Source organism: Harmonia axyridis, chromosome 2, assembly GCF_914767665.1.
Source record: "Harmonia axyridis chromosome 2, icHarAxyr1.1, whole genome shotgun sequence".
Lineage (NCBI taxonomy): Eukaryota > Metazoa > Arthropoda > Insecta > Coleoptera > Coccinellidae > Harmonia > Harmonia axyridis.
Genome location: NC_059502.1, coordinates 36554812 through 36568514, shown reverse-complemented (window position 1 = coordinate 36568514; position 13703 = coordinate 36554812). Strand labels below are relative to the sequence as shown.

At 31.7% G+C, this 13703-nt stretch overlaps 1 protein-coding gene across 2 annotated transcripts; it reads left to right on the top strand.

The window, feature by feature from the left end:
• Positions 1–1380: 1380 nt before the first annotated feature.
• Positions 1381–10763, top strand: LOC123672130. Of its 2 annotated transcripts, none has more exons than XM_045606120.1 (4): positions 1381–2097; positions 8680–8751; positions 8926–9015; positions 10542–10763. In XM_045606120.1, the coding sequence occupies exons 1-4, from the start codon at positions 1534–1536 to the stop codon at positions 10611–10613; spliced, it is 798 nt and encodes a 265-aa protein (XP_045462076.1). In that variant the 5' UTR covers positions 1381–1533; the 3' UTR covers positions 10614–10763. The 2 variants fall into 2 exon arrangements, 1 of the variants encoding a protein (XP_045462076.1); XR_006746221.1 differs by lacking the exon at positions 1381–2097 and adding an exon at positions 8193–8463.
• Positions 10764–13703: the final 2940 nt, after the last annotated feature.

Sequence of the window (13703 nt, the reverse complement as noted above, 5' to 3'; positions counted from 1 at the left end):
TTTTTCAATTGGCATGCATCTCTGTTCGGACGGAGCAAGACCAGCACATTTAACGTGAACAGAAAGAATATCTCCTATATTCCAATTCATATAAAGGAAAATTATATATCAACTTAGACTTCAACACCAAAATGTCTCTCTGATGCTGAATATTCTAATCATTTTCAGTTATTTATATCCAAAATTACATTCAAAAATAGAGCAAATGTTTTTACCTTGAATATACATAACTTATAATCGTAACACCACCTAGATCTTCCTTTTCTATTATTTTTGGAGAGTGTAAAATTGTTTTCTTCTGGATCCCAAAAATCTGGTAATTTTCCTATGGTACTTCCTTGAGTACCATTCAAGTCGACATTCAAAGCAATCAAGGGATTGCGGTTTTACTCGAATGTCCTCCTTGTTAGACAAGGGTCAAGGGTATTTCATTCCTTTATGTTTTTTTTTTCTGCTGCAAGTCAGGGAGAATGGTTTCCTTCAGTTGGCTGATATCGGCAATCAGCGCAGTCATATATTTTTTTAGCTGCTCAATTTCTGATTTCTGCAACTTGAGCACCTATTTGGCTTTTATATCGTTTCCGTCTATTTGTTCACTGAAAAAATAGAAACTTGATCATTCCATCAAACGTTTCATGTGTTACCAGCAATCTATTGATCTAGCCTCGATTTAGGAATTAAGAGGTGATTACACGCCCGCAATCTTTTAACTTTTGTGCAGTAGAAAACACAATTGAGATGTTCCGAGAAGAACATGTTATAGTTGCCAACAAGATCAATATGTTCCTATAGCGAATTTTGCAGTAAGAACTATAAAATTTAGTTGTTCTGAAAAGAATACAGGTAATGAAATTATGTCATTCGCCGCTTTACCGGTGCTCAGAGGTATTTTTTTGCGGTGTCTCGCACTAGTCTGGTGATGAATTATTATCAATGATGTCTGGATCTAAACTGAAGCTTATAGGTATAAGGTATAACTTGTTATGAGTTTGCTTACTGTCACATATATAAGGCACTGAAATCGATTTATAATTATCTAATGGATCGAATCGCATCAATTTTCATGAGTGAGAAGTGAGGAATTGTAATATAGTTATGAGTATACCTCAAAAATCAACCATCAATTTTCGTAAAATAATAGGAAATGCGTTCACTCATTCTCAAGAGTTGTAGCATGCACATAGTGAAATATCAAATTTATCTATGGAAAACAAGTTTGAATCTAATTTTTTTCGTTCATTCAATATCGTTTTTAAAATGTGGCATTATTCGTTAATATTTCCAAAATATGTTTATGATCGAAGAAAAAATTATTTCATATGGAGAAATGATAAAAAAAGGTTGATATTCTGTTGTGTTGTATTCTTCTTTACACTGATAGCTGCATTTACGAAGCCTTCTGTGCACAAAACGGAATTAGAAACTATTCTTTCCCAAATATATAATGTGTTTCTTTTTGTTAACATTTGGATTTCGATAATTACTGTTCATAGTAGATCGAAAGGCATAGAAAAACTATTGGAGAATATATATATGCTGGAAATTAAGAAACCAAATAAATATAGACATTTTTCGTTTCCAAGAATATCCTGGGAAATTTTCTGGCTACTTTATATTGTAGTAATCGATTTCATTTTATTGAGTATGGAGATTTGTATGAACCTCAATATCAACCCTACACTTGGAGACTTGCTTTCTTCTTCTATGTTTTATTTGCATTCAGTCGTTTCTATTCAACTACAACAGTTCTATGTCACAATCCAATCAATTCTTTTATATTATTCGAGAATGTTCAATTATTTGTTCACAAACAAGGATATCTGTCATGGAAAAATTATTGATATCACTAGATTTGATGACTTACTCCGTTCTACCATTTCAGAATTCAGGGAAGCTTTCTCATCTGTCATTTTGATAAAATGTGTTTTTATTTCGAGCAGCTTTTTGATGATGATATTATGTAATTTAACTGCAGAGTTATACAATGAAACTTTTTCCCTTTATATTTCTATTCGTATTTTCATCGTTTGTTGGTTCTTGAGTGAAGTATCTACGATTCTAATTGTGATCGTGTACAATGTTAAAATTGAAAAACAGGTAAGGAAATATTTCTATTCTCATGGAAAATTTATATGACTAAGCTAATGAAACAAACTTTAGGAGATAATAATGATAGATTATGATAGAATAGATAGAATATATATGGTATATTTCAGATATAACAGGTAATTATATAGGAAATATTTGGGTTTAATCCTTTATTTTCTGAACGTTTCGGAAATATGTCTTCTTCTTCAGTAGTATAAAAGTTCCTTGAAAATCAGGACGATCAATTCACACATTACAACAATAAAAAACTATTATTCAATTAATTAAAATAATATAATAATTTTCAAATCATAAATTTAGATATCTCGACTCGATATAGTAAGATCCGTTATATACAAATCTGAAATATACCAAATATACTAAACAGGTAACCACTACACAAAAAATTCCAATGAAAATTTAAAAATAATTCAATTCTCAGTTGATTTCATAGATAATATTTGGAATTGAATTGTAGTTGATGAAATGTTTTAATATAATTTATATGTAAGTGTTGATAGGTAAAATGAGTTCTAGAGGCACAAGAAGAAGATTTAATAGGAAATTAATTTGAAATTGGGTAACAGTAGTGCCATAGATAGTTCACAGACAAAAAATAGAATCATTGATGGCAGAAAAAATCGAAATCCACTAAAAATCGAGAAAAAATTCGAGAGTAGACGCCAATACAGAAAATCTAAAAAAGGAGAAGTAGAAAGTTGAGGTAAATTGAAGAAATAATAATAAGAAATTACGTAAATAAGAATAGTTAAAAAACCGGAGAGCACAATTTAAAAAGTGTGTAAAATTGAAGGAGAATAAATTGAATAAATAATAATATAGTGAAAAACTTGGATGCAGAAGAACGTTATAAGTTCGAATGAAAATAGAAGGAACAAAATAAAATTCGAATAATCCGAAGGATGAATTCACTGAATTTCATAAAGGAAGATTCTACGAAAACTAAAAGGAACATTGATAAACAAGAAGTATAAGATAAGTGTAGTTGAGTATTTTAATTGGTTTAGAAGTTTTTTATTGTTTGAAAGAAAAAAAATTAATTTTTATATTTTTCTGAACCCAACTGAAGTAAGGTTATTGCAATTTTATTTATTATTTATTTATAATTTCTTTTTGAAGGTAATTGAGAGATCCATAACAATTGGCGCCCAACGTGGGGCTAAAATAAATCAAGTTCTAGCGTTACCAAATTTCTATAACATATTTCAATTGGTTTTGAGAATTTTTTTTCTTCATTCATTATTTTCACCTAATTTAAACCTGAATTCATGAAATGGTTCATCAAATGGAATTGAGAACCAAACATCATAAAGAAGATGAGGCACTTAAGAAAATCAGGAGAACGAAAAAATGGAGACTTCTAAAGAACTAACATGCACAAATAAAGTGCTTTCGAGAATGCTTAACAATTTGATGAGACAGCAAACCTAAAATGAGAGAGCATTTAAAAGAAATGGGCAAAAAACAGAAGAACATGAAATAGAAACGGAGAATAAGTTTATTGAATTTGAAGATAAATAGAATAACAAAATGGATGAACAATATAAAAGAAAAGATCAGATTGGAGTGAAAGCAGAACAAACACAAGGAAAATTAGAATTCATCAATGAAACGGTGGGAAAATTTGAAGACGAAATTGAGAATTGTGAAGAAAAAAATGAAAATTTAACAACAGGAGAGAAAATTCAGAAATAATATTAGAGAAGAGATACAACAAGAAATAAATAGGAATATAAATATACAAACACCAAGAGTTTCATTGAATACAGATAATTTACAAAAATTCGGCGGGAATATCAGAACATTTCATCCAAAAGCTTTTTAGAAGATATCAAAAATAAATTAAGGATCGATTGGTGTATTACAAGATAAAAAGGAGATGTTGAAGAATTATTTAACAGTAATGCTTTACTTTGGTTTGCTTGTAGGGAAGAAGAAATACAGGATTTGGAGACATTTGAGAATAAATTCATGAAATATTTCTGGGGAAACATAAGATAAAGGAAAAAGATTATTGTATTGGGAAAAATTTGATTATACCGTGTGGTTCAAAAATCTAGAAACGGTGAATTTATTTCGCGCACAGGTGGAAAATCGGAATTCTGATACTGGGGTCTTTAGTAATTTTTCCCATCAGATTTTGGACCCAAAAGGTCCTTATACGAGATATGAGGCCCAACTCTGAAATTTCAAATGCAAACCCATCTTTTTTATTGAAGATTCGGATTCAGCGGAAAATTTTACATCCAAATTGGTTGAAACCAAAATTTTTTCCCCTTTTTTGGGCCCTATGCAGCGTTTGTTGTTCAAAAATCCGGAGATCAAGATGCAAAAATTCATATTCTGATACTAAGGTCCTTACTAATTTTTCTAGTTGAATCGATCAAGCCCATCAGATTTTGGGTGCAAAAGGGCCTTTTACGAGATAAGAGGCTCAACTTGAAATCTGCTAAAAAAAAATGGGTTTGCATTTGAAATTTCAAAGTTGGGCCTCTTATCTCGCATAAGGCCCTTTTGCACCCAAAATCTCCGGAAAGTTCCGATTTTCCTCATGAGCGCGAAATAAATTCACCCTTTCCAGACTTTTGGATCACCCAGTATATTATATATTTCAGCAAAATTCTAAAAGTTTTCTCAATAAAATGAAAAATAGGCTGATACAAAACAGAGGATACGACAATAATAATAAAAGGTTTTGCATTGATAGAAGAATTAAAGATTACCAAGAAATAATGATTTTAATAGACCCAGGAGATGGAATAATAATAATAGAGGATCAATAATAGAATCTAACAGACAGAAATTTTGTCAATTGCAATGAATGGAATAATGATAATAACAGAGAATCAAAAACTGAATCCAACAGACAAGAAAATCATGAAAATACAAACAACCAATCAAGATCGAAAATGTCGAAATACAAGATGTATCAATGATCAAGACGAACATACAACATGAAGAATGTTACCGGATTTTTAGAACCGCACAAATAAATATAATCTTCAATGACATCAAATATTAAAATCCAAGAAAATTTATTCAGTTAATAGAATAAACAATGCAGACAGAATTATCAGAATTAATTATTATAAGTGGACAATTTGAAAAAGTCCATATCAATTTTGATAGACTGTGGTTCAGAAATATATCTTATTAACGAAAATTCAGTTGAAGGTTTTGAAATGAAATTATGAAAATTCCAAAGATGAATTTAGTTAGTGCTAATGGAAAGAAATTAATGTCAAGTTAACAAATCAATAATAGGGAAATTAAAATTGGAAGAAGACAATCTTTGGGTACAATCCCTAATAATAAAAGGAATGGAATATGATATAATAATGAAGAATTATGAATAAAAAAAAACAAAAGGATCATTGAATATTTAAAAGATGAAAGGATATTCTTTATAGCAGATGATACTTCAAGGAACACTGAAGTTATACAATTAACTGTAAGAATGGAAAATTAGGAAGACAGAATAAAATTTCCAAACGAGCGATGCCGAGAAATTTGGAAATTCAAAGTATTGCAAGCCTTCCTTAGAATTCAACAAAACTTTAGGGCGAGAAATAATATAAGTAAATATGTTCAAGCGTGCCATAATCTAGTCATAAATATTTCTCTCGGGCGTCAGCATGTTCAAACGAAATAAAATAATGAAAAACGAAATAATAATGAAATATAAAGATGTACCTGAAAATGGAAATGGAAAAGCGAAAAATTATCTGCATAAATTGGAAGTAAAAAGTATTAAAAATTTTAAATCAAAAATGTATCCGATATCTTACAGATATGGTAAGAAAGTATCGGAAGAAATATATAAGATGTTGGAAGATGTTGTATAATAGAAAAAAGTACAACAAGATTCATCAATCCTATCGTAGTAGTTGTATTTTTGACTGATCAGTCAAAAATGTAGCCTGGTGAAGCCACACTGTGGCGAAACAATTGTTGCTAACAATTGAATAGTTTAGCGAAAATTACCTTGTTTTATTTTATTTACTAACGAATAGTTTGAATAATTGATATGGTAGCAGGATACATAGATGGGCCATGTTACTTATAAAAGGAAAATTAAATATAGCAGAAGATAATTCAACAAGACGGAATTGTGATAAAATCACATTAAAAAAAAAAAACTTATATGAATGTAGGGTTTTTATATCGTTGTCTAGGGGTATATGAAAAGGCCGCCGGTACTCAACTATTGTTTAGTTACACTATGTACAATTCAACTTCAATTGAATGTACAGCCACTGAACTTTCGTCTATTGTCTGATTATTCGAGTAGATCCGTCTATATCTAACGTCGAATTATTTAACTAGCTGCGTCTAATATATTTTACGTCGAATCAAATGCGTCTATCACGTCGAATCATCTAACTATTTCCGTCTGATCTGTAACGTCGAATACCAACAATCTCCGTCTAATCACTAACGTCGAATTCTTTAACCTTTTCCGTCTAATCTGTAACGTCGAATACTACCCTCGTTCGTATCGTTCTCCAGTCTCCGTCTTCAGTCTCAAGTACCTCTTCCCCTTACGTCTCCCTATATCGATCAAACTGCATGGTCCACCGTTTTAGGATCGATCCCGTAGTTTTCGTATAATCAAGTCAGTAGCGTATCATTCAGTTGGGTGTTAAGAATTCGGATCCCACATGAATATACAAAATGAACAACCCAGATGGTATTTTTTCAAGAATTGCTATATTAAAATCCCAACAGAAAATAGATGAAAAAGAAAAGGAGCGATGTTTCAAACATGATAATATTTATTTCAAAAAAATCAATGAGAGAGAATTTAACTTGATGGATAAAGATTCGATAAAAAAGATTGTTGAAGTTTTTCATTAACATAATTTCGTAAAATCTGTCAATTCGAAAAAACAAAAAATTAAATGACTAAGAAACAATCAAAAACTATAATAACAACTGAACCATTGAAAGCAATAGCAACAGATTTCTTGGGTGATTAGGAACCTAGTACAAGAGGCAACCAGTATATTCGGGTAATAATAAGTTTAATAATAATGGTTGGCATATCTTGATGGTTGATGGTTGGCATATATTGATGGTTGGCATATCTTCAAAATACACAAAATTAAAAAAACGAATAGAAAAACGAATTGAGAAAAGGTAAAGAAAAAGTTTGTTGAAAAATGCATTGTTGATAATGCTATATATTTTCAAAAGAGAAGATTCGATAGATTTTGTCGGGATAACAACCAACTGCAATTCACGAATATTCGACATCCGTCCGCTAATCTCGCAGAACGTTACATCAAAGAAATGATAAAATTTTTAAGAATACTAAATTCAAATTACCACCAAGAATGGGAGAATAATTTGACAAAGGTAGAAAAATATACCAAGTGATAATACTGAAGAATGCCCAACATTTTTAATGACAAACTGAAAACCAGAAATATACTGGGAAATTCATGAACAATGATAATATCAGGAGGTTCTAGAAAGAGTCAACAAAATAATTCAAAGGAACGCAGGAAAATGTCTTAAACGAATGAATTGAAAGAAACTTAGAAAGTTAATGATACAAAAAGGGGATCTAATTATAATTTAAGCGAGTGTTAAATAGAGAAAGATACAAATGTGTCAACTTCTTATTTTCATTTGAAGGACCATTTATGAATGAACTTCCTATAAACAAATATTTAGAGCTAAAAAAGGCATTTTCAAAATAGAAAATATTTTTGAATATAAAGAATGATTGAGCAAGAAATAGATGCAGCTGCAGAATTTTTCGAAGTGTCAACAAATATTGAGGGATTTTGTTATAGATTTCTCGATCAAAAATTTGATAGACATTAAATTTCAATGAAAATTGAAAAATAATTCAAATCTTGGTTTCATAGATAATATTTAAAATTAAATTGTAGTAGATTAAATAATTGTAATATAATTTATAATCAAGTGTTGAGAAGCAAAAATATATTTGAAAGGCACAATATAAGATTTGATTTAATATTGAGTGACAGTGATGCCATAGATAGTTCATAGACAAAAATTGAATAATTGATGGCAGAAATGAGAATCGAAATCCACGATAACGAGAAAAATATCGAGAGAAAACGTCAATATGGAAAATCTAAAAAGGCAGAAGTAGAAAGTTGCGTTGAATTGAAGGCATAAGAAATTACGTAAATAAGAATAGTTAAAAATCCTTAGAGCAGAAATAAAATTGCATAATATTGAAGAAGAAGAAATCGAAGGAAATTTGAATAATCAGAAGAATCTATATGCTGAAATTCATAAGGAAATATTCGGCGAAAACTAAAAAGGACATTGTAAAACTAAAAGTATAAGATAAATGTAGTTAAATATTCAGATTAGGTTAGAAGTTTACTATTATTTTTCTGAACTCAACTGAAAATTTATATTTGTTTCGATCTATTCATAATTTTTTTTAGAGTATAATTGACATTTAATAACATATATATAATATATTCATGTAATTTTACTATTGCTTCCTTCAATAGGAAGTATATTTCCTTATTGTTTGTATTTGTGTATTGTCTTATAGTTGTGTACATTTTCTTATTGTTTCAGATGAATATTATAGATGAAAATATTCAGAATTTGCAGATACAAATAGGGCACAAATATTTACAGCATAAAAGCGTGAGTTGTTACACAATCAATGTTTCTACAAGTGAATGAATATTTGAAAAGAATTAAATAATTTTTGGAGACAAACTTCCTTATTTGGCAATCCTTAACTATTCATTCAGATGAAAAATCTATTTTAGCCTTTATTATTCATAAATCAGTGAAAAATCTTTGGGATTTTTTCAGGTGGAGTTATCCCTACTCAATGCAAGAATGAACAAATCGAAATTTTTCATTTTTGGATTTTTTCCTTTGGACTGGAGTTTGGTCTATGGCGTAAGTAGTTTCCAATAACGTTAATATATGTTTCACTAACTGATAACAAATCCGTGGTCAAATTCAATTATATCCGTCAGTTCGTAATCACGGTGGTCATTCGTGCTCCTCAGAATGCTTTGGAATTAATGAATCAATTCCAATTATCTAAAAGGAGTTATCGAGGAAAAACTTGAAATGAGGAAAAACCGCAAATTATAACTGTGTGGAGTAGTCTATGACTTCCGGAAAACACAGAAAGAAACTAAAATTTGAAGTTTCGATAACTAAATTTGACATTTCATGAATTGTGAAGGATTTTTTTATTCGTGCACTTCGGACTATCTCTTCAGATTACGTTACTATGAGACATTCTGAAGTAAAATAATGCGTGGTATGAGGTATGACATTACCGTTGTTTCCAAACTAAATTTTTTATGGTTGCTCATAATGAATGAACAAGAATTTTGACAATTTCTTCATAACTGTCTCCACATGCTAATTGAATTTGAAGTTATCCAGTACCAACACTCCCAGAAACTTGGCAGAAACCTGCACTTGTTCTCATGTACTTAGCCTTCTCTCGATTTTGAATAACTCTGTAATCCCTTTCACATTCAGAAAAGATGTATGGTCAGTATAATTGCAGAAATAGTCACAGATGACAATCGATGGCAAATCATTCAAAATAACAATATAAAGAAGAGGTCCTATGAGGTTCAATGAGACCCGAGCACTCCCGATTTTACTTTTTGAGGGCAAGAAAACTGGCCACCACAATTCAAATATAATATTGTAGGTACTCGCTCTTGCAAATATGAAGCCAGCAAACGTGAAAGTCCTCTTCTACGTCCTTAATAGAGGTGTTTACGGACATTCTTGAATTTGACCACGAACATCTAATGGTGGATTTATGCACCAGTCCTAAGAACTAAGACTAAACCTAAGAACTAAGACCTAATAATTGAAGGCTAACAAATCAATGAGAGCGTTCATGCACGTTTCCTAAGAACTAACACTAGCAGGCCAACTGTTAACTAAGAACTAAGGGCTCAGGTGTTATATAGAAGTGCACGTGCGACGCATAGAATTTCAATATTAACGAGTACCAGTTTCTATCATTTTATGTTCTTTATTCGTGTTTATCGATGAAAGGTATTAGGTGTATTTGAAAAAATTAAATTTAATATATAGAAGAAATAGAAAGTAGTTCGAGCACGTGCGCATGCCTTAACTAAGAACTAACAAGAGAGTGCATAAACGCCACTGAATTCTTAGGTTTAGTTCTTAGTTCATCGTTCTTAGTTCTTAGGTACGGTGCATAAATCCACCATATAATATCACTACTTCTACAACTACGCAATCGCTTTTAAATTTCAATCATAAGTTGGCCAATTACAAAGAAAAATGGAACTGTTTCAGGATTTTTCCAGAAATTCAAAGAATCTTAAAAAAATACATATGTTCCACCATTCATACCTACTTATACTAGATAAATATTTTATTTAATATATTTTCTTTCATTTCATATTTCTTCTTTATTCTAGATGGTAGCTGAAATATCTACGTATTCGGTTATTATAATTCAATTCCGAGAGATGGAGATGAAGAAATCATGAAATTCAATAATTTAAATTTCATCACGTCCTGATGATTGTGAATCACAATAATACTAGATATTCCCATATTCAATTTAACACTTCTGGCACAATGATTGCTTTCAGTGTCATATTTCTCTTATAATTATAATTATAAATTTCAATATTAGACTTCCTGTTCCACCTAAAAATACCAAGTACATCAAAAAACTTTATATTCATCGAAAAATGCAAAAAGAAAAATTCGAGAAAAGTAAATTAAACTGCCATCAGGTGCTTTTGAGAGCTCGTATTTTATGAGCTGTTGGAGACCACATAACTGCATATGGGTAGGTATATATTAAATTTGATTTATCAGCCATTGTTGTCAGTTAGTGTATCCAACTGGGTACTGAAGACTAAATTTCATCCTAGTCATATACGCAAATTATTTTTTTTCGATGTCTGCTCAAATTGCGATGAACATGTAGAAGAGTAGTGTCCGCTCCGATCAGATTAGATGTTATGCTAACAACAAATAAAGCATACGCATTAGCTCATGAACAGATTAAATAAATTCAAAGTATGTAATTGTTAGTAGTCCTATTCAAGTGAGGCTCGAAAGTTCCCCTAGCAGCTGATACCCGTTGCTGTGGTTTTTCTTTATTCCTAAATTCTGTGATAACAAATTGTAATTACTCATTTTGTCAATCACCGAAATCCAAATTTGGTTCATGAGACAAGACTCAATCAGGGATGGGATAAATGCATTTATAATGAAAAATTCGCACCCAAGGCCGCCGCCAGACATTTTGGCGCACCGGCAAAATAAAATTTCGCCGCCCTGCTTTGCCTAATTTATCAGAATTTTCTTTGAAAGAGCCTCTGTTATTTCTTTACGGCACTCTTAAAGGTGCATTTTGGTACCTATTTATATTGGCTCTTGGTAATTTTATTATTTTACTAAAAAGAGTGGTATTTTCACTAAGAAAAAATTTTTGTGTCAAAAAATATGTGTCGTTTTATAAATTGACTGCGCCCCTAAAATGTGGCGCCTCGGCAAAATGTCCGGTTTGACGTTCCTGGCGGCGGCCCTGTTCGCACCGTCATATCCTTCAAATTACGGGAGACATTATAGGATTTTAAATCATTTTTCAGAACCAAAGATTGAATTTTCACATGAGCAAAAAATAATTAATCTTTTCCGCAGTTCAGACATGGTATAATCAGATAATAAACAACAACAAAAAAAAAGAAAAATATCCCAAAAAAAACTACGATACAATGAAACCAAACTTCAGACAAAATTTTCTCCCTTCCATTTTCCGACTTGTTAAAAATTCTTCCATTAAAAGTCCATACATTCTTGAATCCAAACTTATCGGATGCCTCCTGTACTATCTTCAATCTTCCCAGCGTAAGATCTTCTTTCATCGCTATCCCGGTCCCTTTTAGCAACTTCTTCCTCGTATAGTCGTATAAATAAGTTTTTTTTTGACTCACTTCATTAAACATGACCATTAATTATCGAGGACGTCCTTCTTTATTTTTAAGTAAGCAGCGACAATTTCCTCACTCATAGATATATTTTTAGACTACCTCGATAGCGCAGTGGATTAACGGTCGGCTGTGGTGCCGTAGGTACCGGCTTCGAATCCTGGCTAGGATTTTTGTGAAATTTGTGAATGAATTTGATAGAAGTTTATGGAATGAATTTGGATGATGACTGGATCACAGTATAGTTCCTATCACGGGCGTAGCCAGGGGGGGGGTTTTGGGGGTTCAAACCCCCCCCGAAATGTTAAAGATGTCAAAAAAACTTATTTTATTTTCAAAATCTCGAAAATATTTTTTAATGGAATTTGTAAAAAGTGAATGAAATTATCACTCTCAGTTCAATTAATTTGTAATGTAAAATTTGAATTAAATTACCTCTACGTAATCCAGTCAATTTATGCTCACATATTCCCCTCAAAGGAAAGTTATGGGTTAGTTTGATTTTTTCGATCGTATATAACGGGTGTTTTTTTTCGAGGTATATAACTTTAAGTTGGCATTACTGTTCAAGATGGCAACCGATTTAACAGATGTCAAGTGATTTATTCTCAGTTCGGTTTGGCAATTCATCATGAAGAGACTCACGTCTGAACAACGCTTGAAAATAGTGCAATTTCATTTCGAAAATAATGGTTCTGTGCGGAATACGTATCGCGCACCACGTCCATTAGCGATGAAGCGCACTTCTGGTTGAATGGCTACGTCAACAAACAAAACTGCCGCATTTGGAGTGAAGCTAATCCTCAAGTGTATGTCGAAACACCGTTACATCCAGAAAAACTGACTGTTTGGTGCGCTTTATGGGCTGGTGGAATCATTGGTACGTACTGCTTCAAAAACGATGATGGCCAGAACGTTACAGTCAATGGTGATCGGTATAGAGCCATGATTACTAACTTTTTTATTCCTGAATTGAACAACCATGATGTCCAGGAGCTGTAGTTCCAACAAGACGGCGCAACATGTCACACAGCTCGTGCCACAATCGATTTATTGGAAGACACGTTTGGTGACCGCCTAATTTCACGTTTTGGACCAATTGGCCTTCAAGATCTTGTGATTTAACACCATTAGACTACTTTCTGTGGGGCTATGTAAAGTCATTGATCTATGCGGATAAGCCACAAACCCTTGACCATTTGGAAGACAACATTCGCCGTGTTATTGCCGATATACGGCCACAAATGTTGGAAAAAGTCATCGAAAATTGGACGTCCAGATTGGACTACATCCGAGCCAGCCTTGTCGGTCATATGCCAGAAATCATATTTAAAATGTAATGCCACAAGATTATCTTGCGGATAAATAAAATTCATATCAATCGAATAATCCATCGTTGTTTTATTGCAATTTAAAGTTCTATAGCTCTAAAAAAAACACCCTTTATTTTTTTGGGTTCTGAATCCGAATCTGAGGTTTAGCACCAAAATTCTGTGACGGAACATTAAAAAAAAATACAAAAAAAATTAATCTTCTGACGTTTTCTTCCATAAAGTTTTTTGTCCGAAAAACCTGGCTCAAACGATAGTTCAAAATTGGCGTATTATATCTATCTCTGCTAAAACTCAGTTGATG

Coding starts and splice junctions, on each gene's coding strand:
- LOC123672130 (XM_045606120.1), top strand. CDS start 1,534: ATGCTGGAAATTAAGAAACCAAATAAATATAGACATTTTTCGTTTCCA. Junction 2,098..8,679: donor ATGTTAAAATTGAAAAACAG/GTAAGGAAATAT, acceptor TTATTGTTTCAG/ATGAATATTATAGATGAAAA. Junction 9,016..10,541: donor ACTGGAGTTTGGTCTATGGC/GTAAGTAGTTTC, acceptor TCTTTATTCTAG/ATGGTAGCTGAAATATCTAC.